Raw genomic sequence first — 25,343 nt, 5'->3', positions numbered from 1 at the left:
CCACAGGATAACCTCTTCATACCCGATGGGGACAGGAAAAACACTGGAGATGAGGGCGGGGAGGGACCTTTTAACCTCTCTGTGTTTCCTGTCCCTGTTAGGACGGGGAGTCATCCTCCTGTTGTGCTGTCGTGGAGGGTGATTGGAGAAAGTTGGATTTGTTTAGCTTCGAAAAAATACGTCTGAGAGGAGGTCTCATTTAGTCCTCTTTCACACGTCCGTGAAAATCACGCACATTTTTCAATGTGTCAAAGGTGCGTATTGTCCTCCGTGTGCCGGTTTTATGGCACACGTGTGTTTTCCGTGTGTTATCCGTGATAACACACGGAGAACGGGAACTTTCTGCTCACCTGTCCCTGGAGTTGCTGTCCGTGGTGCTGATCTTCGGTCTTCGGTCCTGCCGACTCCCCGCTGCTGCTGCTTCCGGCCGTAGTGAAGTGAATAATGAGTGGCGGTCAGAAGCAAGTGACAGCAACGGCAGAGACCGCAGGGCTGCAGAAGGTGAGTAAAGTTTTGTTATTTTTTTTACAAACACGTGTGTTTTCTCTGGTGCGTGTCACACGGAACACATCCGTGTGGTCCATTTGAGTTCCGTGTGACACCAGTGATGCTGTAGAAAAACGGACATGTCTACGTGTGGAGCACATGGACACACATATGCTCCACACATACACACGGTCCATGGCAGAATACGCACGTGAGCGCAGACCCATTGATTTTAATGGGTCTACGTATGCCCGTGTTTCCGATACGTGAGGAAACGAACCAAACACGGACCGGAGACACGGACGTGTGAAAGAGGCCTTATATGTATAAATAAATGTTTGGTCAATACAAAGGACTTGCACATGACTTATTCCTTCCAAAGGCAATATTAAAGACCAGGGGGCACTCACTGCGAGTGGAAGAAAAGCGATTCCGGCAGCTAAATAGGAAAGGGTTCTTTACAGTTAGAGCAGTCAGACTGTGGAATGCCCTACCACAGAGGTAGTAATGGCAGATACTATAACAGCTTTTAAAAAAGGGCTGGATGATTTCTTCAGTACACACAACATTGTTGCTTATGTATGATTTAGTGCAAAATCTATAACATCAGTAATCTAACTCTTGCCTATTCCCCCTCTCCACATTTTCCTCAGAATCTGCTCCCTCTTAGGCCTCTTTCACAAGTTCGTGAAAAACCACGCACGTTTTTCACGGACGTGTCAGAGGTGCGTTTTGCCCTCCGTGACCCGTGTTTATGGCACACGTGTGTTCTCCGTGTGTTATCCGACATAAGACACGGAGAATGGGAACTTTCTCCTCACCTGTCCCTGGCGTCGCTGTCCGTGGTGCTGATCTTCGGTCTCCGATCCTGCCGACTCCCCGCTGCTGCTGCTTCCGGCCGCAGTGAAGTGAATATTCAGTTAGCATAGTGAGCGGCAGTCGGCAGCAAGTGACAGCAGCGGCAGAGACTGCAGGGCAGGAGAAGGTGAGTAAAGTTTTGTTTTTTTCCTCACAGACACATGTCTTCTCTCCGGTGCGTGTCACACGGAACACATCCGTGTGGTCCGTTTGCATTACGTGTGACATGTTTACGTTCCGTGTGACACCCGTGATGCAGAAAACGGACATATCGGCGTGAGAAACACACGGACACACGTATATACGGAATGGACACGTTCCGTGTGCGCAAATACGTGTGTCCAAAACCATAGAAATACATAGGTCTACGTGTGTACATGTCTCCGGTACGTGAGAAAACTGCCAAACACAAACCGGAGGCACGTACATGTGAAAGAGGCCTTATTCAGTGTTTCCACATCCTCCACACAGCCAATAGCACTTGGTAACTGTAGTTATACAGATAACGCTTCATGCAGCTTTATATCTAAACCCCTATTTATAATAATGATGGCTGAATCTGTGCCGCCCCCGTGCCAGCAGCTGCTGCTCGGATCCGGATCTACGGTGCGCCTCAAGGGGTTCTCCGGACCCGGGGTTCGTGCGGACACTCTGAATAAAAGGGGATGTATTTATACGGGATTGGTTGTAAAATGTCTGTGACGCCACCCACGGTGTGTGGTGAGATGTAGCACCACCGCTGCCGTTGCGGGGCTCCCGGGGACGTTGGGCTAGCAGCTGGATGTTAACCCCTCCGTGGGTAGGGATGGATGTCCCAGGGTCCAGTGTCTCTACGCTGAGGATAGTGAGTGCAGGGGCCGGCGCACCCGGCCAGGCATGTTACTCACGGTCGAATAAAGCACATAAGTCCTGTGGTAAACCAAGGCGATGGTGGCTGGTTGCCGCAGACGGGTGTATCTGATCCCACACCCGGGTTGTTAGTCAAAGTCTCTCTCCTCTGCACTCAGTGTGTTGTAGGTAGGACTTCCCGGTGTGAAACCGGTCCTTTGGTTGGGAGCCGTGCCCGTCTGACGCTGACCCTCGGGCTCTATGGGACCTGGCGGTTGCCCTATCCCTCTCTGTGGGTGGTTGTCTACTTTTCGGGACTTGGGTTGGGACAGGACCTAAAATCCTGCCCTCAATTGGTTAATTAGCTAGGCCGTCGGTGCCGGTCCTAGCTTCAGGGTCCGAGTACTCCTTCTGTGCACACGGTTTCCGGGTCGGTTCTCCGGTGTCGGTACTGGCGGGCTCCAACCCTGTCCACCTCGGATCTCCGCAGCTGTTTTCCCGTCTTCTGCAGACTCTGGCTACCATCTGCCACCTAGCCAAGGTGTCAGGGAACCGATCCTGGCACCTGTCAGCTTGCACCTCCACTCCAAACTTCAACTATCACTAAACTGACTGTTTTCCCACCCCGGGCTCTCCAGACCCCTAGGTGGGCGTTCCCTATCCTCCTGGTCCCACCCACTGGTGTGTCCATCCTTCCCTGAGGGGGGTGACTAGGGTTTCAGGTCAGCTGGTTTAAACCTTCGTGGGATAGGTGTTGTGCGGGGGCCTACATGTACATTTACCTGGTTTTCCAGGGCGCTACAAATCTCACCTGACAAGAACTTTTTACCATTTATGTCTTCATTATTTGCTTCCCGCTCTGTACACGTTATACACACACAGCTCCCCTCCGTACACCTCGTACATACATGGCTCCGCTCCGTACACCTAGTACATACACGGCTCCGCTCCGTACACCTCGTACACACACGGCTCCGCTCCGTACACCTCGTACACACACGGCTCCGCTCCGTACACCTCGTACACACACGGCTCCGCTCCGTACACCTAGTACATACACGGCTCCGCTCCGTACACCTCGTACACACACGGCTCTGCTATATACACGTCGTACACACACGGCTCCGCTCCGTACACCTCGTACACACACGGCTCCGCTCCGTACACCTCGTACACACACGGCTCTGCTCCGTACACCTCGTACACACACGGCTCTGCTCCGTACACCTCGTACACACACGGCTCCGCTCCGTACACCTCGTACACACACGGCTCCGCTCCGTACACCTCGTACACACACGGCTCCGCTCTGTACACCTCGTACACACACGGCTCCGCTCCGTACACCTAGTACACACACGGCTCCGCTCCGTACACCTCGTACACACACGGCTCCCCTCCGTACACCTCGTACACACACGGCTCCGCTCCGTACACCTCGTACACACACGGCTCTGCTATATACACGTCGTACACACACGGCTCCGCTCCGTACACACACGGCTCCGCTCCGTACACCACGTACACACACGGCTCCGCTCCGTACACCACGTGTACACACACGGCTCTGCTATATACACCTCGTACACACACGGCTCCGCTCTGTACACCTCATACACATAAGGCTCCGCTTCGTACACCTCGTACACACACAGCTCTGCTCCGTAAACCTCGTAAACACACGGCTCTGCTACATCCACACTGTAAACCCCTCTTCCCCTCATCCAGCACCATGACACCCAGCACAGCAGAGCCCTGCATACGCTGAGGAGCTGACCATGTGACCCCTGACTCCTCCCCTCCATGTGACATCATCACAGGTCCTGGAAGCACAGAGCAGCCATATATCTAGTGTGCGGCTCTGCAGGAGGAGGTGTGTGGAGATTCCCCATTACTGGGCTCAGGCTCCATACACATTAGATGCTGGGGGAGAACAATCGCTCTATAGAAGAGAATTCTCCTGATTGCCCCGTGAAGGATGGATATGGACAGGGACAAGATGGCGGAGAGGATATTACACCTCACCCTAGAGATCCTCTTCCGGCTTACTGGAGAGGTGAGAGATTCTGATGACGTCACATTACATCATTCTTATCTATGGGAATAACAGATGGACAGAACTGGAGAGGTGAGGACTCTGGAAATGTCTGGAGTGAGATTTCTTACTGTGTCTCTCCATAACCAGGATTACACAGTAGTGAAGAAGACCTCTAGTGAGCGCTGTCAGGCCCCTGTGTCTGAGGGATGGGGACGACCCCTGAGCCCAATCACGGGGCCTCACCCCCCGATACATGAGGACATCAATGACCAGAAGATCCTAGAACTCACCTACAAGATGATTGAGCTGCTGACTGGAGAGGTGACACTGCTGGGAATGCTGGGACATTATACAGTAACGCTATGAAGGGATCGGGGGTGACGGTATCATTGTATGTGTCAGGTTCCTATAAGGTGTCAGGACGTCACCGTCTATTTCTCCATGGAGGAGTGGGAGTATTTAGAAGAACACAGAGATCTGTACAAGGACGTCATGATGGAGGTTCCCCAGCCCCTCACATCACCAGGTAATAGACAGGACTAAATACACACGGCCTATAATTATCTGTATGTAAGGAATGAATTCAGCCCCTGTATGTGTCTCCTCCAGGTCTATCCAGTAAGAGGACAACACCAGAGAGATGTCCCCGTCCTCTTCTCCCACAGGACTGTAAACAAGAAGACCCCGATGTTCCTCAGGATCATCAGGTAGATGGAGAGAAGGTGCCATGAAATCCCCCTATAATGTGTAGACTGCTGTGAAGGTCTTGTGCTCAGTCTTGTTTTATCCTCCAGTATTATATGTGTTATACTTGTGTAATGAGAGCGGTGGAGATGGCAGGATTAGAGCTGATCATAGATGGGACTTCTCCATCTGTCTGTGACTTTTACAATATTTGTTTCAGGGGGAAGATCTGCCCCATATTAATACTACAGAGACATATGTGAGGGGTGATGAGCGGAGTAAAGAGGAGATTCCTACAGATGACCGCCCAGGTGAGTAGTGACCACTAAATGCAGAGAAGTCACAGATTCTTCTCATTCAGCAGCTGCTACAATGTGGGACTAAGAAGAAGGAACAAAACTTAGTATCCTAAAAATAAGGTGTAAGAGGTTTCCCGTACATCCTAGACACTGGGAATGTGCAGTTTATAGTGGAATGAACACATCAGGTATAAAATGATGCGTTTCGAGGTTTTTTTTTGTCATTTAAAAAAAATATCAGGAAGAACTTTTTCCACCTTTAATGTCATCCATAATCTGTACAAATTAATTTGTCGAGTCTCATATATAAAATCCTTGAGCAGCCGTGTGAGGTGCAGATTGCTGTGTGAGATCTGAGCGCATTGGACATTTGGGAGCCTTAGTACTGTGTCTAAATGAGCAGCTGACAATATATAGATCCATAGACAATATGGAAAAGAGTTTGCTGCTCGCTGGGGTAGATGTGGGGGAGGATGGTAGTATAGAATACAGATATCCTGGCAACTTTCCAGTTGTTATTATATGTTGTTGGCTATTGTATGACATTTTACTATAAGTTATTATAGCATCCTCGCACTAACATATTTAAACACATGGAGTTCAATGAAAAGAAGCATTACATTATGAGTTCTCATGAGGGGTCCTGTCTCGGAGGCAGCTGTAGTAAAATTTGGGCTCCTGTGCTTCTTGTTGTACGACTGCCATATTGGAGGTGGGGCAAGTGATAAGGACTCCAATTCCCAATCCGAGATATGTGGAAGAGGAATGTTCAAGATCTTGCAAAAGTTGGAAAGGTCATCCTAAGATCTTAAAGAAGCCGATCTTCCCTCTGTTCTGGCGGTGAGAGAGAAACTAAACCCCAACGGTAAGCAATCTGGTAGTCATTTAGGGTAGAGATAAGGGGAGGTAGATGTCTCTCCTCTGCAAGGTTATCTATGAAAGATCTAGCAAGAGATGGAAGGGTGTCCCTTTGTACTCCAGGTTCTTCATAGTTCATGTTTTAGACATAGTGGCCTCTTTCATTTTTTAACGTTGTGGATACAACATATAATATCTCTGCGAAGTGCCAAGGATCCTTTTGGCCTAAGAGCACGGTTTTATTGGAATGTGGTAGGCCTAAAATTTTATTGAAGATGGATGGGGTCTAGATTTTCTGGAGATCTTCCTTTCCCTCATATTCAGGAATGCCGTCTCTAGAGGATATTATTATGTCTTCCTCTGTTGTGTACATCCTCAAGGTTATGATTAGTAACTCTGAGAGCTTCAGCATGATAAGGAAGATCATTACCTGTGTCGTCTTGGGCCTTTTCTAGTGAATCCACTCAGTCTGTAATGAGTTTCATGTCTTGACGCATCGCAGTGATTCCTGGTCTGCAGGTTGTTTTAACCTCTGAAATGATTCATCTTTTGTTGATAAATTTTGAAGATAAGAATGTAGCTCTTCGAGTACAGATGATCTCGGCGATGGAGTGACATTAGAGTGGGTTGGATTTAAGGAATCATGGGGAGATAAGGTATGCACACCAGTGACTATGTAAGGGGAATACATGAAATAGCAGAAACTGCTGTGTGAATACTGACTTTAAAAATCCAATAGCTATATGCAAGAGTGAAAATGTGAAAAATGGAATCTGCATTACTGCCATGAACATATGAATCAAGAGAAATTTAGCTACTGAATTGATCAATGCAATAGAGCCCCCAACACTACGCCAAAGTATTTCTCTACGCTGGGGTCCCTAGCTTGTGTGTGTCCTCTCATGCAGTTAAAAAACTTACCGTGTATGGGAAGCTGAGACCCAGGCTATTTATGCGTATGATAAGGATTGGCAATAGGTGTGGTTGGGGAGGGTTCACAGACGAAAAACTACTAACAAATAAGGAATAACGTTTGGAACACCATTCTAAGTCTGAACTGGGTGCAAAAACCTAAAAAACATCACTATGGGGAGATAAGGTATGCACACCAGTGACTATGTAAGGGGAATACATGAAATAGCAGAAACTGCTGTGTGAATACTGACTTGAAAAATCCAATAGCTGATATCCAATAGAGATAAGGTGTGCATACCTTATCTCCCCATAGTGATGTTTTTTTAGGTTTTTGCACCCAGTTCAGACTTAGAATTGGATTTAAGGAATTGTCTCAAGGGTCTGGCCTCTCCATTAGGGTAGGATTACACTTGCAAGAGACTCGAGCGTATCTCGCATCGCATCACCTGGGACGGCCTGCCTCTCTCCCGACAGGAGCAGGTTAGTTGCATCTATTTCTATGCAGCTGCGACGCTTCCGCCTGGAAAGAGGCAGACCGTTCCGGGTGATGCGATGCAAGAGACTCTCGAGTCTCTTGCAAGTGTAATCCTACCCTTAGTCCTATGATGAAAGGTGTGGCTCCTAAATTTCAATTGGATAAATGGGGTAGTTCTTGAGGAAGTCTGTCTTGGAGTAAGTAGATCTCCTTTTTGAGGGGAATTAGTATTCAGGAAGAAACCGTCAAGTGTCTTGGAGTGAGTTGAAGAAGGTTGAGGGGGGCCAGCTTCTTTTTCCTGCTATCTTTTTTCCCATCAGGGTTGAATGGTAGCTTGCTTTTAGTGTTTAACTAGCTCCTATCTTATTTGACATGTGAGACATTTAGAAATGATGAAATATAATTTAACAATTACAGCTTCTTTCATAGCCACAAGGGGGCAGTAGAGCCCCTAAATATCGGGAGAGGTGAGGCACATACTGTATGTGCTGTTATGTTATGAAGCTTATGGACCCTTACAATGGCCTCTTTGGCTCCAAAACTTTTCAATTTAGACTCCTGGGAAGAAGGGTAGAATCCTCCTTAATATCACAGGTATGTGATCCTTTATTAATTTTCCTGACCACTGAGAGGGAGTGTTGGAACCATAGAGCAGAGTCTCCCGTGCTGAAGAGTCCCAGACACTATCTTCCTGTTATTCACAGCTCACGCTCAGCATTGTATCTCTGAGACGCTGCCGCAGAGATCTCAGCCTCACCTCTGCTGTTAGATGGTGTGCACTGTTCAGTTTGACATTAAACCGGGTGCAGTATGGGGGTAGTAGAGACACCCAGGCTCTCTCCCATGGAGAAAAACTTTTTGCAATATCGGCGTCACCTGCTTTGATGCAGCATTAGATTCACTCCCCTGGTTTTCTCAGCAGGTTTTCCAGGCAGGGTTGAGCAGCAGAAGCAGTCAAAAGATTAGACAGAGCCTTGAATTTTGTTTTGCCTCAGTTTTAGCCAATAAAACATAACATATAGGGCTTATGCTATGTGCGCACTTTGGTTTTTTTACCTGCCCAAATTTCTGCCACAAAAACGCAGCGTTTTGAACAGCATAGTGCGCACAAGAAATCCCAAATTCCCATAGACTTTGCTTGAAAAGCAGAACGCATGCATTTTGGCATTAAAAAGCTGCAGTTGAAAAAGCAGCAAAAAGCAGGTAAAAAAGCAAAGTGCGGGTATAGCCTTAGGAGTTGGAGCTGTGCAGAAACACTTCTTCCCTGTTTTGTGCCTAGGCCACCTTGACGCAATTGAAGTTTAATGTGGATAAATGTAAGGTCATGCACTTGGGCAGAGGAAATAAAATGTATTATTCTATACTGAATTGTAAAACGTTGGTTAAAACGGGCAGTGAAAAAAAAATCTGTGTATGGGTGGACGGCAAAGTCAACTTTACTGACCAGTGTCAGGCAGCTGCCGCCAAGCCTAATAAAATAATCGGATGCATTAAAAGAAGCGGAAATACTCATGCCAAGGACATAGGTTTGCCTCCATACAAGTCACTAGTGCGACCACACTTAGAATACTGGGTACAATTTTGGTCCTCGGTGTAAAAGAAGGACATAGCTGAACGAGAGTGGGTGCAGAGAAGAGCGATTAAGGTTATTAAAGGAATGGGTGGACTTCAATACTAAGACAGGTTATTAAACATGAGCTTATTCAGTATTGAAAAATTAAGGTTTAGGGGTGATCTTATTACAGTGTACAAATATATCAGGGGACAGTACAGAGGTCTCAATAATGATCTTTTTACACCTTGGCCTGCGACGGGGACAAGGGAGCATCTACTACGTCTAGAGGAAAGGAGGTTTAATCATAATCACAGACACAGATTCTTTACTGTAAGAGCAGTGAGACTGAGGAACTCTCTACCACATGATGTTGTAATGGTTAATTCACTACAAAAATTTAAGAGATTCCTGGATGCACTTCTTGAAAAATATAATGTTATGGGTAGTGATAGGCGGACTTACAGATACCAGGGATCTTTGGGTCCAACTGGGTTAAAAAAAAACCCTGGTTCAGGCCTTGATATCTGACCGTACACCGGTGCCCATATAAGTCTTCAGGGATCAAAATCCGGTGCTTTAAAATGGTGGTAGAAGGGATAGGAGATTGGAGCAAGTGCTTTATACTTGCTTAGTCTCCGTGCAGCTCTAACGCTACTTCTGGGGCCGCTCATTATCCTTCATACATATTCACTGCTTCCTCCGCCCAACGGGGGACAGCATGTCTGCAACCAATCAGAGACACATACATACCCGTAAAAATACATTAAAAAAAATTGGCATAGGCTCCTCATATATTATGATACCCAGCGCAGATAAAGCATACTGCTATAGGCTGCATCCTCCAGCCGTGCACTTATCTTGGTTGTGTATCAAAATAAGAGCGACCACATGCGTTTTATTTTTTTTTATTATTATTTTTTTTAAATAAATAATTTTAAAAAATGGCATGCGGTCCTTCCCAATTTTGATACCCAGCTATTATATAGGGGACAGCTGGAAGCTGGTATTTTCAGGCTGCAAAAGCCCATGGTTATGAGGCCTACCCCAGCCTAACCATAACAGCATGCAGTCGCCCAAGATTCTCGCATCCATTAGACAATCGGGGTTAATAAAGAGTTAAGAGCTCACAGCTGCCATTTAGGCCTAGATTAGTAATGGGAGGCATCTAAGATAACCCCATTAATAATCTGTAAGTGAAAAGAAAGAAATACAAACGCTGAAAAAAACTTTAATGTGAAATAAAATACAAAGAAAACTAATGTGACCTCCTGCTCTGAGCCTCAGAAAGGGACTGAGCTGCATTATGAGCTGCGACATCACTCAGATTATTTGCGGTCAAAGCTGGAGGTTCCCATGGTCCTCTACATGTGATTGCAGGTAACTTCACCTGAGGTCACTCAGTTCATTAAAGGTCACCTGAGGTCAGGTGATCTGCTATCCCAGGTGGAGGACCGTGAGAAACTGCAGCTTTGACCGCAAATAATCAGAGTGAAATTGTTGTGGGACATTGTTTGGATTACTTCGGACCTGGGTATTTTTGGGGTTAATGAAGGGGTGAAGAGTGTTTGTTTTATTTCAAATAAAGGATTTTTTTTCGGTGTTAGTATTTTTCTTTTCATTCAGATTAGTAATGAGAGGCGTCTATGAGACCCATCTATTACTAATCTAGATCTTGGTGGCACCTGTGAGCTGTTATTACCGCCGCACCAGGGCAATCGAGATGAGCCAGGTAAAGTTCTGGGATTGTCGCATATAATGGATGTGACAATTCTGGGCGGCTGCAGGTTGCTGTTTTTAGGCTTGGGGGGCCCGATAAGTATGGGTTTTCCCAATAGATAAAAAAGAATCTCAGCTCACAGTGTTCAATCAATGTCCCATGCTCCAGAAAGCCTTTGAGAAGTCGCTGCCACGCCTAAAGCAAGTCCATGAATGAAGAAAAGTCCAGCTTCCACAGAGAGTTCCTTATTTTTTGCTATTTTTTATTTTTCTTTGGCACAAATAAATAGGCACATAAGTCAGGACAGAGTCATAACCGACGGCAGCGACGCGTTTCGAGTTTCGCAGCACTCTTAATCATGATATCACTAACTATAAAACCACATATATACCGTATTTTTCGGACCATAAGACACACTTTTTTCCCCCCAAATGTTGGGGGAAAGTTGGGGGTGCGTCTTATGGTCTGACTATAGGGCTGCGGCCGGGAATGAGGGTGCTGCGGTGGAGCGGGTCATCGGGGGCACGAGCAGGCTGTAGCAGCCTGCTGTGACCACGTGGGCCCGCTCATTACATATGCACGCCCATCCTCCCGCCCATCTCTCAGCACAGAAGCCGGCACTGACAGGTGGGCGGGAGGACGAGCGGTGACGCGCGCATAATAAACAGCCGGTCCGCATGATCACCCCTGGCAACTACAGCCTGGAGTGATCATGTGCGGCTATATGCGCGGGGAGCAGTGAATCCGTACACTCACCCATCCCCGTGTGTGGAGCCGTCCCCCTGCAGCAGGCGATGTCTTCCTGTCTGTGCCGGTCAGCTGATCTGTGCTGATCAGCTGATCGGCACAGACAGGAAGACATCGTGATGCTGCAGGGGAACGGCTCCACACACACAGGTCAGCGGCGCAGAGAGGAAGATGATCGGTGCTGGAGGGAGTGAGGAAAAGGTGAGTATAAACTTTTATTTTTTTTCTCTGTGCTATAGGATACAGGCCATATACCAGGATAGTATATGAGCACGATGGGGGCATATAGCAGGATGGGAGTATATGAGCAGGATGGATGGGGGGTATATGAACAGGATGGGGGTGTATGAACAGGATGGGGGTGTATGAACAGGATGGGGGTATATGAACAGGATGGGGGTATATGAACAGGATGGATTTGGGGTATATGAACAGGATGGGGGGTATATGAACAGGATGGGGGGTATATGAACAGGATGGGAGTATATGAGCAGGATGGATGGGGAGTATATCAATAGGATGGGGGTATATGAACAGGATGGGGTGTATGAACAGGATGGGAGTATATGAGCAGGATGCTGGTATATGAAGAGGATGGGGGTATATGAACAGGATGGGGTATATGAGCAGGATGGATGGGGGGGTATATGAACAGGATGGGGATATATGAACAGGATGGGGGGTATAGGAACAGGATGGGGTATATGAGCAGGATGGATGGGGGGTATATGAACAGGATGGGGTATATGAACAGGATGGGGGTATATGAACAGGATGGGGGTATATGAACAGGATGGGGGAATATGAGCAGGATGCTGGTATATGAGCAGGATAGGGGTATTTGAGCAGGATGGGGGTTTATAGCAGGATCATATACAAGGCAGGAGGATCATTATCAGAATGGGGTACCTTAGTAGAGAATTTGGGGACATTACCCCCATAACAGTATCAGCAGCAGATCCTCGCCCCATAACAGTGTGTCATGACTACATTTTTTTGCTTAAAGTTTTATTTTCCTATTTTCCTCCTCTAAAACCAGGGTGCGTCTTATAGTCCGGTGCGTCTTATAGTCCAAAAAATACGGTACATACAATGAATTTTAGTATGAAGTGACAGTCATATCAAAATTGATAAATTTGGTGCACCTGTTATGTTACCATATATATGTGATTTTATACAGTTACCAGTTAGTTATCATGATTAAGAGTGTTGCATCACTCAAAACGCATCGCTGACGTCTGTCATGACTCTGTCCTGACTGTTTATGTGCCTATTTATTTGTGCCAAAGAAAAATAAAAAATAGCAAAAAATAATAAACTCTATGGAAGCTGAACTTTTCTTCATTCATGTGTTTTTCCAGCCGGGGAATACCAGCCACCAGCTGTCGGACTTTATCGTGGCTGGGTATCAAAATTGGGGATGATCGCACTCCATTTTTTAAATTATTTAACTTTTTTTTAAAAATAATACAGTTAGGTCCAGAAATATTTGGACAGTGACACAATTTTCGCGAGTTGGGCTCTGCATGCCACCACATTGGATTTGAAATGAAACCTCTACAACAGAATTCAAGTGCAGATTGTAACGTTTAATTTGAAGATTTGAACAAAAATATCTGATAGAAATTGCAGGAATTGTACACATTTCTTTACAAACACTCCACATTTTAGGAGGTCAAAAGTAATTGGACAAATAAACCAAACCCAAACAAAATATTTTTATTTTCAATATTTTGTTGCGAATCCTTTGGAGGCAGTCACTGCCTTAAGTCTGGAACCCATGGACATCACCAAACGCTGGGTTTCCTCCTTCTTAATGCTTTGCCAGGCCTTTACAGCCGCAGCCTTCAGGTCTTGCTTGTTTGTGGGTCTTTCCGTCTTAAGTCTGGTTTGAGCAACTGAAATGCATGCTCAATTGGGTTAAGATCTGGTGATTGACTTGGCCATTGCAGAATGTTCCACTTTTTTGCACTCATGAACTCCTGGGTAGCTTTGGCTGTATGCTTGGAGTCATTGTCCATCTGTACTATGAAGCGCCGTCCGATCAACTTTGTGGCATTTGGCTGAATCTGGGCTGAAAGTATATCCCGGTACACTTCAGAATTCATCCGGCTACTCTTGTCTGCTGTTATGTCATCAATAAACACAAGTGACCCAGTGCCATTGAAAGCCATGCATGCCCATGCCATCACGTTGCCTCCACCATGTTTTACAGAGGATGTGGTGTGCCTTGGATCATGTGCCGTTCCCTTTCTTCTCCAAACTTTTTCTTCCCATCATTCTGGTACAGGTTGATCTTTGTCTCATCTGTCCATAGAATACTTTTCCAGAACTGAGCTGGCTTCATGAGGTGTTTTTCAGCAAATTTAACTCTGGCCTGTCTATTTTTGGAATTGATGAATGGTTTGCATCTAGATGTGAACCCTTTGTATTTACTTTCATGGAGTCTTCTCTTTACTGTTGACTTAGAGACAGATACACCTACTTCACTGAGAGTGTTCTGGACTTCAGTTGATGTTGTGAACAGGTTCTTCTTCACCAAAGAAAGTATGCGGCGATCATCCACCACTGTTGTCATCCGTGGACGCCCAGGCCTTTTTGAGTTCCCAAGCTCACCAGTCAATTCCTTTTTTCTCAGAATGTACCCGACTGTTGATTTTGCTACTCCAAGCATGTCTGCTATCTCTCTGATGGATTTTTTCTTTTTTTTCAGCCTCAGGATGTTCTGCTTCACCTCAATTGAGAGTTCCTTAGACCGCATGTTGTCTGGTCACAGCAACAGCTTCCAAATGCAAAACCACACACCTGTAATCAACCCCAGACCTTTTAACTACTTCATTGATTACAGGTTAACGAGGGAGATGCCTTCAGAGTTAATTGCAGCCCTTAGATTCCCTTGTCCAATTACTTTTGGTCCCTTGAAAAAGAGGAGGCTATGCATTACAGAGCTATGATTCCTAAACCCTTTCTCCGATTTGGATGTGAAAACTCTCATATTGCAGCTGGGAGTGTGCACTTTCAGCCCATATTATATATATAATTGTATTTCTGAACATGTTTTTGTAAGCAGCTAAAATAACAAAACTTGTGTCACTGTCCAAATATTTATGGCCCTGACTGTATATGGGGTTTTTGTCTTTTACTAGATCAACATGTTAGGCTATGGGTTAAACTCCATGGACTTGCGTTTACCTTAAAATACTAAATTATAAATATAGTACAGTCATATAAAAATATCTAGAATTGTCAATCTTAGCCCACTTTTTTTTTGTTGTAGCTCAAAATCTATCAGATTCCGAGGGCATCTCTTATGTACAGGCCCTTCTTCAGGTCAACCACAGATTTGTCCATTGGATTTTGGTCTGGACTCTGGCTGGGCATTTCCAGAACGGATATTCGGAACTGTTCATAATTCCCTCCACTTTAACTGAAGCCCTAGTTCCAGTTGCTAAAAAAAACTTCCCTAAAGCATAATACCTCCACCAAGCTTCATTGTGGGTATGGTGTTCTTTTGGTAATGTGCAGTGTTTGCTTTGCGCCAAACATACCTTTTTGGAATTATGGCAAAAATGTAAACCTTGGTACCATCAGACCTTAACACGGTCTTTCACATTGCAGATTTGATGTAGGTTTTGGCAAAACATAACTAGGCTTGGATGTTTTTCTTTGTAAGAAAAGGAACAGAAGGAGCAATATTTGAATTTTGTAAAGCAAATTTGGCTGAAATAGATTGCTGGCACCATGTCACATTTGTACAGCCCCTGAGGTACCTATACGGCAAAAAACCCCCACAAGTGACCTCATCTTGGAAACTAGATCCCGCAAGGATTTTATTCAGGGGTATAGTGAGCATTTTGAGCACACAGGTACTTCACACAAAGCAAAATGTAACACCAAATTTATCGACGACACTACGTCTAGGATGTACTGCCAGCCCTCCTGCGGAGATGCAATTGTCCACGGGAGAACGCAGCTCCTGAGTCCACGATCAGGGTTCAGGCTGCTACGGACTTTAACTCTATTCTCCCCGCAGAGAACACTTAAGTCTCTGCAGCACAAACTGACATGCTGCAGCTTCTACTGTGCAAGTGTTATGCGATGCTCAGCTCTGCTCACACCTGCTGGCACTGAGGTGTCCGACTCTGTTCACACTGCAGAGTTTGACAAGCAACTTGAGACTTCTGGATTGTTCCGCCAGAGCCTGTCGTCGGCTGGTTTAGATTCACTGGTCTTCAGCTCTGCAGGAGTTAGATCCTACTCAGCAGTCTGCAGGAGTTAAGTGCTCAGGTTGCTGATTGCCAAGTGCTTGCAGCTGTCACCTCCTATTTAAAGCACTGACTCCTTCCAGGAGGAGGTGGTGCCGATGTTAGCTTCAGTTTTACTCCAGTGAACCCGGTCTTGGTGTTTTTCCTGTGAATGGTGATCTGTGCTGCGTTTCTGAGTGATATGAGTGTTCCCCGGTTGTGCATTACTTCATTCCCTTTTGCGTTGCCCCAAGTACACATATTGTCTCTCCTGAGTGTTTTGAGTGCTGTGTGTATGAGTTTCCGTTCTCCCTTGTCCATCTCATTTTGTTGGGTTTTGTCTTTGTTTTCCAGCCAGACCCGAAGGTGTCGGAGAGGGAGTAAGATCAGGGTCTGGACAGGAGTTAAGGTCACGATGGGGGCTCGAACCTGATTACCATAAACCTACCTTCAAGATAAGGGATGGCACAGGGTCACAAGTCTTAGGGCCAGCCTAGGGGCCCCTGTCCTGTCTCCATTTACCCCTTGACAACAACGCAGTGTTTTGGACGCAGTGAAAACATGCGTCAAATCACTGCAAACCCTGATTGTGGGCACGCAGTATAAAAAGTTAGATAACTTGATATAGGTCAGATACATATATAATGCCCCACTACATATCCTAAGCTGGCACCCTTTAGTGCCTTTCATATGGCACTAAATGGTGTACAGCCTTATATTCGGGCAAAAAATAAAAATGATTTAAAAAAAAAAAAAAAAAACACAAAACATGGGGTTCCCTCCTATTTTTGACAGCCAAATAGGGTAAAGCAGACAGCTGCAGCTTCACTTTGGCTGGTAATCCAAAACGAAGGTCGCCACACTTTTTTTTTTTTTTTTTTTTTTAAATTAAATTATTTATCAATAATGTGGTGTGTGTGTGTGTGTGTGTGTTCCGTTCCCCCCCGCCCCAAATTGCATCACCAACCAAGGTCACCAACCAAGGTAAAGTAGATAGGTGCGGCTGGTAATCTCATGCTGGGAGGGCCATGGTTATTTGTCCTCTCTAGCCTAAAAATAGCAGGCCGCAGCCTCCACAGTAGTGGCGCAACCATTAGATGTGCCAATTCTGGCTCTTCGCACCAGCTCTTCCCATTACCCTTGTGCGATGGCAAGCGGGATAATGATATTTGTGGTTGATGCGAAGTGTGCAATGTCAGCTGGCATTAAACCCAGATATTAGTAATGTTGAGGCATCTATCAAACATTTGACATTACTAACCCAGTCAGTAATTAAAAAAAAAACACAACAAAAAATATTTTAGTACAAAAACACCCAACACATTCCCTTTTTCACCAATTTATTGAAAAAAATCCAAAGGAAAAAATAAAAATAAAAAATCCAAGTCTGACGTAATCCGTATTGGATGTCCCATGACAACAGTCTTCTGGTATATGGGAGCACGCTCACAGAGAGGGCAAGAGTGAACTGCAGTAACCTTACTGATGTCACCGCAGCTTCATTCCTAGCAGAGAGCCGGTGGGGAGCTGGCTCTCTGCACATGCGCACGTTTTTTTTTGTTCTTTTTTGGGGTTTTTTTTAGGAGGTGCCATGAGGGACTTTCTCTGTATGGAGATATCGGGGAGGACCACCTGGGGGGACCATTTCTCTCCCATCTGACATATCACATTGGAGACAAATCAAGGCCGGAGGATTGTTTCAGTGGGTGCACAACTCATGTGCCTGCCATTTTAGAAGCTCAAAAGGAAGCGGGGGCCGGAGGGAACGTTTCCCACACCAGAGGAGGTTATTTCTCTGCCATCTGATATGTTTTGCATGTCAGATGAAAGAGATTTTTTTTTTTTTTAACCGGCACTTTATTTTACTTTTACATGCCCGGGGACCAGAAAAACCAGCCGATTGTGATCTCAGGGTCTCAGGTACCCCAGATAGCTGAAACCCTGGAGATTTTCTGACACTATACCCTTATTCCTGAATGCTGTTAAAAAGCGGCACTATGGAATAAGGCCCCTTAACCGCCGTTGTTAAAAGGTGTATCAGCGGTCGTTAAGAGAAAACAAAATAAATAAGCATTACTCGCCAGTCACATTGCCTGCTGCCTTGGTTAAATGTTGTTACATTTTTCACATTGTCCCCTAACACTTTTTTTTTTTTTTTCACATTTTTGCTTAACTCATAAATGAATTTACTGTTCAAATTTTACACTTTCTACAAATTCTTCTCATACTTAATCACACTGCTCCTCCGTTCTGCAGTTAAATGCATGTGGCTGTCAGGGATTGTGCTGGACAGACCCCACCCCCCCTTAATAGTACTGACTGACAGCCTCATTTATGATTCTCCACTGAGGGTCTTACTACAAAATAGTGTTACAGGTAAAGTATAACTTTGTACTGTGTTAGCCAGTAGAGATAAAAAAAATTGTTTAAAAGAACCGAGAGTCCTCAGTGGTTGATACCTTTTTAATGGCTTACTGAAAAGATGGTAATAAATAGCAAGCTTTTGAGACTACGCAGGTTTCTTCATCAGGCCGAGTAGTACGCAAAATCTGAAGAGTCACATATTTATACACAACAGGATATAGAATGGAGGAATGGAGCAGTAAATGAGACAAGTTATGTGAAGCAGGAGTATCAGAATGGGAAGAGGACAAACTGTTGTGGCCATAAATATTGCAGCAGTTCGTAGATAAGCAGTGTGAAAGTTTTATTGTTCTCTGATTGGGGTCTGGTCCAGAGCTGTGATGTCCCCAGATGCTCTGCGGAGCACATTTCTTAATTGATGTAAAAAGACATAAATCCATGTGACACATTCATTGCTGCTCTGAATGTGTCAAAGGTCATCACAAGTTTGTATTCCCATAGTCTCCTGTCTCTCTGGAATTTGAAATTTCCTTTCAATGCCCGCAATTTCATGTCCATGATGCTGTGGTCTGGGTTACAGAAATGTTTGGTAGGAGATGGTTTCTTGATATTCTAGCTTTCAATTGTTCTTGGTTGGTAGCCTTGAATCAAAAAGGTCTTTCTGAGGCCTTTAAGGTTATTGTCTCTATCTGTAGTGTTGGGACATATCCAATTGTATCTGATTGCCTGACTGTACACAATAGAGGGCTTTTTTGTGTTTTGGATGAAAACGGTCCCATTTCAGTGGTAAGACGTAGATGGTACGTGTTTCGAGCTGTGTGCTCTTAGTCCCAATCCATATTGATTACAAAAGTAAATGGAGATTTAAAGGGAAAAGAGGAGGAGTAATAAAACCGGATATGACTTCACAGTGAAAGAAGAAAAAAAGTCAGACATGCATGTAGACAAATAAGGTAAGTACATATTAGAGCAAACTTTTCATGAAAAAATCCAAATAGAGATAGCATAACCAGCATATAGACATATGCAAATGGTGTGTAGGCATAGAAACGCATATAGAAACACACATATATAAATAAATCCGTAGGCACATTGCTATCCATTCATATATGCAAGACATAGCATAGAAAAATAGAAAATAGTGGAAAATAATGAGGAAACAGTTTCATATAGCAGGAAAGCTAGGTAAGTAAGGAAAACGTGTGACATTGCCAGTCTATATACATCTATACCTCCATGAATTGGCTCTTTTGGCCCTCAGACATCATATGTCTAGATATAGTGGCTACCCATCTGATCTCCAGAATTTTATTATGGATGTAACTTGGTTTTTACTTAAAAACAATTTCTTCACTTTTATGGGTAGCCACTATATCCAGACACAAGGCTGTGCCATGGGTGCCAAATTTTCCCCCTCACTAGCAAACATTTTTTTGTCTTGGGAGGAAGGTACTATTTTTTTCTATTGATAACCCCTTTTCACACAGTATTGCGATTTGTCTGCGTTATATTGACGATGTGATTATTGTGTTGAAGGGGAAGGAAGGGGATATCCCTGATTTCATGTCATATTTGAACAATACTCCAAATAACCTTAGGTTCACGCATGAATACCAAAAAGAACGAATTACCATACCTTTTTTTTTGTCATCTTCTCGTCCAATGTTGAGTCTAAAACTGTAGCATGTAACCTTTTCAGGAAACCGACGGCAGGAAATTCGTTACTTCACGCTACAGTTGTCATCCTTAACATGTGGTGATCAACATCCCCACGGGTGAATTTATCCGGGTGAGGAGATGTTGCTCATCAGAGGAGTTGTATGAAAAGGAGTGTGACACTATTAGAAAAAGGATTTCTTTGCCGAGGTTTCTCTGATACAGTGATCTCCAAGGCTAGGACTCGTGCTGACTCCAAAACTAGAGATCAATATTTGAAGGTTAAACAATTTGACACCACACCTAAACAGCCATCCATTGTGTTTTCCACTAAATATAGCACAGATTTTTACTCCATTGTAAACATTGTGAGGAAATATCTTCCCATACTTGGTACAGATGACACTATAAGGGGTATTCTTGAGGAGGGTGTGAGATTTGTCTCAAAACGTAGCAATACTATTGCATCCATTGTCTCCCCGATTGACCACACTAACCGCAATAAAACTAATCCCCATAATTGGCTATCGGTTGCAGGTTCGTATAGGTGTGGACAGAGAGCATGTGGCCTGTGCAAGTATATGCCCAATACGAAGAAATTTTTGTCTAGTGTTACAAAAAAAGAATTTAGTGTCAACTCCTTTATTAACTGTGGGACAACTCACGTTATTTACCTTATCACTTGTGATGCATGCAATGTTCAATATATTGGGAGCACAGGCCGCAGCCTAAGAAAGAGAATTTCGGAGCACCTGTACGATGCCTGCAACAAGAGTAGTAGGAGTCCTTCGGGTGCTTCACAGCACTTTTTTTCTGTCCACGGTGGCAATACAGATAGCTGCCGTGTGAATGCTATTGAAAAAATTGTGCTGCCACCTAGAGGAGGGGATCTTGTTAAAATTATGCGTAAGAAGGAGGCAAAATGGATTTTTTTAATGGAAACTAGGGCCCCCTTGGGTATGAATTTGAGGGACAAATTTGAGGGACGAATCCATGTCCTGTTGTAACATTCATTTAAATGTTGTGTTTAGTCTCAGTAATTCATTTGTAGTTTGCCTGAAGAAGGAGCCTCTGTGCTCTGAAAGCTTGCTAATATAATTTTTCTAGTTAGCCTATAAAGGTATCACTCCTAAAATACTTTTGTCATTCTTGGGACATAGTATTTCAAGGGACGAATTGAGAAATATATACTGATTTGGTAGATATATTTATATTTTTTGTTTGAGGTGAATGATATATGTCCCCTATAGTCATGCTGAGCATATATGTATGTTTTCCACTTATAAATCCATATGTGTAAATGTTTGATATACATGTTGTTCATTATTCAACTTTAATTTTTATTATATTTATATTTCCTTACTTACCTAGCTTTCCTGCTATATGAAACGGTTTCCTCATTATTTTCCACTATTTTCTATTTTTCTATGCTATGTCTTGCATATATGAATGGTTAGCAATGTGCCTACGGATTTATTTATATATGTGTGTTTCTATATGCGTTTCTATGCCTACACACCATTTGCATATGTCTATATGCTGGTTATGCTATCTCTATTTGGATTTTTTTCATGAAAAGTTTGCTCTAATATGTACTTACCTTATTTGTCTACATGCATGTCTGACTTTTTTTCTTCTTTCTCTGTGAAGTCCTATCCGGTTTTATTTCTCCTCCTCTTTTCCCTTTAAATCTCCATTTACTTTTGCAATCAGTATGGATTGGGACTAAGAGCACACAGCTCGAAACGTGTACCATCTACGTCTTACCATTTCCCATGGGGACTTTTATGTTATGGAAGTGATCTCTATCACTTTTAATGGAATGTGAATAAAATCAAATTTTATTTATACTCTGGACGTGGGTGCTGGATCCTTTTTTCTTCTCTTGAGTTTCCTGGCCGGGCCGGCCTTTCTCCGTGCACCTGTCCCACATTGGAGTCTCCATCAACCTGGGTGATCTGATTTTTTTTTTCCTCCTCCTAGCTATGTGTCCAATTTCAGGTATGTTGGTTGGTCAATTGGCTTCTGGTACAGGGATGTCTCCATTTCATTGTTCTGTAGTTTGATGATAGTGTCCGAAAAGTTGATTTCGGTGCATTAGTAGTTAAGTTGATGGTGGGATGAAAGGTCTTCAGCTGCTACTCAGACTCTGTCCAGATGATTGAAATATCATCGATGTACCGGTAATAGGCCAGAGGCCTGATAGAACAAGAGGATAAAGTCACTTTCAAGCTTGATCATAAAAAAAGATTTGCATATTGTGGTGACATTTTGCTTCCCATTGTTGTTCTAGTCTCCTGTAGATATGGTATTATTATTAAATGCAAAGTAATTATGGGTGAGGATGACTTTTGTAAGCTTCACCACAGAATAGGCATCAATTCCTGTATTTTCCAGGAAGACTGTGCAGGCATTTAATCCATCGTATCATAGTTTTTTAAGGTTGAAGGGAGACTCTAAGGCGGGCTTTGCACGTTGCGACATCGCAAGCCAATGCTGCGATGTCGCACGCGATAGTCCCCGCCCCCGTCGCAGGTACGATATCTTGTGATAGCTGGTGTAGCGAAAATTATCGCTACGCCAGCTTCACATGCACTCACCTGCCCTGCGACCGTCGCTCTGGCCGGCGACCCGCCTCCTTCCTAAGGGGGCAGGTCGTGCGACGTCACACGGCAGGCGGCCAATAGCGGCGGAGGGGCGGAGATGAGCAGGATGTAAACATCCCGCCCACCTCCTTCCTTCCGCATATCCTACGGAAGCCGCAGTGACGCCGGTAGGAGATGTTCCTCGCTCCTGCGACTTCACACACAGCGATGTGTGCTGCCGCAGGAGCGAGGAACAACATCGGACCGTCGCATCAGCGTAATTATGGATTACGCCGACGCACCAATGATACGATTACGACAATTTTGCGCTCGTTAATCGTATCATCTAGGCTTTACACACTACGATGTCGCATGCGATGCCGGATGTGCGTCACTTTCAATTTGACCCCACCGACATCGCACCTGCGATGTCGTAGTGTGCAAAGCCCGCCTAAGTCCATCTAGTTCAACCCGTAGCCTAACATGTTGATCCAGAGGAAGGCAAAAAAAAACCCAACAAAAAACAATGTGGCAAACAAGCTCCAATGGGGAAAAAAAATCCTTCCTGACTCCACATACGGCAATTAGACTAGTTCCCTGGATCAACACCCTGTGATAAAATCTAATATACATAACCGGTAATATTACATTTTTCAAGAAAGGCATCCAGGCTCTGCTTAAATGTTAGTAGTGAATCACTCATTACAATATAATGCGGCAGAGAATTCCATAGTCTCACTGCTCGTACAGTAAAGAATCCTCGTCTGTGATTATGATTAAACCTTCTTTCCTCAAGACGTAGCGGATGCCCCCGTGTTCCAGTCGCAGGCCTAGGTGTAAAAAGATCTTTGGAAAGGTCTCTGTACTGTCCCCTCATATATTTATGCATTGTGATTAGATCCCCCCCTAAGCCTTTGTTTTTCCGAACTAAAAACCCCAAGTTTAATAACCTGTCTTGGTATTGCAGCCCACCCATTCCTCTAATAATCTTGGTCGCTCTTCTCTGCACCCTCTCCAGTTCAGCTATGTCCTTATATATCGGTGACCAGAATTGTACACAGTATTCTAAGTGCGGTCGCACTAGTGACTTGTACAGAGGTAGAACTATATTTTTTACATGAACACTTATACTTCTTTTAATACATCCCATTATTTTATTAGCCCTGGCAGCAGTTGCCTGACACTGTCCACTAAAGTGAAGTTTACCATCCACCCATACACCCAAGTCTTTTTCTGTGTCTGTTTTACCCAGTGTTCTACAATTAAGTACATAATTATAAATGTTATTTCCTCTACCCAAGTGCATGACCTTACATTTATCTACATTAAACTTCAATTGCCACTTCTCAGCCCAATCCTCCAATTTACATAAATCTCCCTGTAATATAAAATTATCCTCCTCTGTATTGATTACCCTGCAGAGTTTAGTATCATCTGCAAATATTGAAATTCTACTCCGCATGCCCCCAACAAGGTCATTAATAAATATGTTGAAAAGAAGCGGGCCCAATACTGACCCCTGTGGTACCCCACTATGAACTGAGACCCAGTCCGAGTACATACCATTAATAACTACCCTTTGTTTCCTATCACTGAGCCAGTTTTTAACCCAGTTAAAATCCTGGTGTGGAATATTCGAGGACAAGGATTCCCAGACCATACCATCAAGGACATGAAATTGCTGGTATTGAAAGAAAACTTCAAATCCCAGAGAGACAGGAGAGTCTGGGAATACAAAATTATGATGACCTTTGACACATTCAGAGAAGAAATGAATGTCACATGGATTTGTGTTTTTACATCAATTAAGAAATTGCTCCTCAGAGCATCTGGGGCATCACAACTCTGGACCAGACCTCAAACAGAGGACAATAAAACTTTCACACTCCTTATCTATGAACTGCTTGTCTCCTTCCTATACTGATAGTTCTGCTTTACATAACTTGTCTTATTTACTGCTCCATTCCTCAGTATGTCCTGTTGTGTATAAGGCCGGTTTCACATTTCCGTCGTTTTGACGGAAACAGAATCCAGCACACATGCATTACAGTTCATTTATTTACACTGGAAGCGCGATATCATGCAGTTGTGTATGAAGGACACAACCGCATGATGTCGCGTTTCCACTGTAAATAAATTAACTGTAATGCATGTGTGCTGGATTCCGTTTCCGTCAAAACGACGCAAATGTGAAACTGGCCTAAATGTGAGTCTTCAGATTTTGTGTTAGGGCTCTTGTCCACTTGCGTTAAAAAAATCACTGCGATACTTTGCTACAAATGTGAGTCGAGTGTCCTGCGTATGGTCTGCGTACGGTGTTTGGTTTTTTTATTTTCTCACATAGCACTCGCATGATGCTCGCATGTCATACGGATGCTATGTGAGTGTTATGCAAGCAGCGTCAGACTGGCTACTAGAGGAATCTCCAGTAATACCAGTCCTGGCCGTGGGTACCTGCACTGAACTCCGGAGGTGTCACCTGAGCTTCAGAGTTCAGCCCGGTCAGTTTGCATCTGTCCTGAACTGAACAGCAATTGCCGGGGAATCAATCACTCGGCGCTCGCTGTTCAGTCCAGGCTGCACTCCGGAGCTCAGGTGACAGCTCTGGAATTCAGTGCATGTAACCACGGCCAGGCCTGGTACTACTGGAGATTCTTCCGGTAGCCAGCCCGACGCTGTATGCACGTGTCAAGGATTCGTGTGACATGCGTATGCCATTTGTATGACATGCGTATGCCACCCATATTCTGATTTTTTTTTTTCTCGCTCCCATAGGCTTGCATGAGGGTGTGAGAGCTGAGACTCGGTGCAAATCGCAGCATGCTGCGATTTCGAGAGCACGAGTCATATCGTATAAAATTAAGCTAGTGAACAATGCCTCATAGTTTAATTCTCGTGCGAGTGCGATCTGATTTTTTTATCGGATCGCACTCGCACAGGAAAATCGCAAGTGGACAAGAGCCCTTATACTGAGCCTGATGAAGAGACCTGAGTAGTCTCGAAAGCTTACAATGTATTAACATCTCTTCAGTTA

General features: G+C 44.4%; 1 protein-coding gene across 1 annotated transcript in view; it reads left to right on the top strand.

Moving 5' to 3' along the window:
• The window catches only part of LOC142313031 (uncharacterized), an 85,232-nt gene that overhangs the window by 10,451 nt on the left and 49,438 nt on the right, over positions 1 to 25,343 (top strand). The window contains exons 2-3 of the mRNA XM_075352017.1: positions 4,822 to 4,917; positions 5,115 to 5,205. Coding sequence (XP_075208132.1) covers positions 4,822 to 4,917; positions 5,115 to 5,205 — 187 coding nt within the window. The remainder of the gene's footprint in view (positions 1 to 4,821; positions 4,918 to 5,114; positions 5,206 to 25,343) is intronic.

Source organism: Anomaloglossus baeobatrachus, chromosome 5 (assembly GCF_048569485.1).
Source record: "Anomaloglossus baeobatrachus isolate aAnoBae1 chromosome 5, aAnoBae1.hap1, whole genome shotgun sequence".
In the NCBI taxonomy this organism is placed as follows: Eukaryota; Metazoa; Chordata; class Amphibia; order Anura; family Aromobatidae; genus Anomaloglossus; species Anomaloglossus baeobatrachus.
The sequence above is the reverse complement of the archived record's forward strand: the minus strand, read 5'-3'. Positions and strand labels throughout refer to the sequence as shown.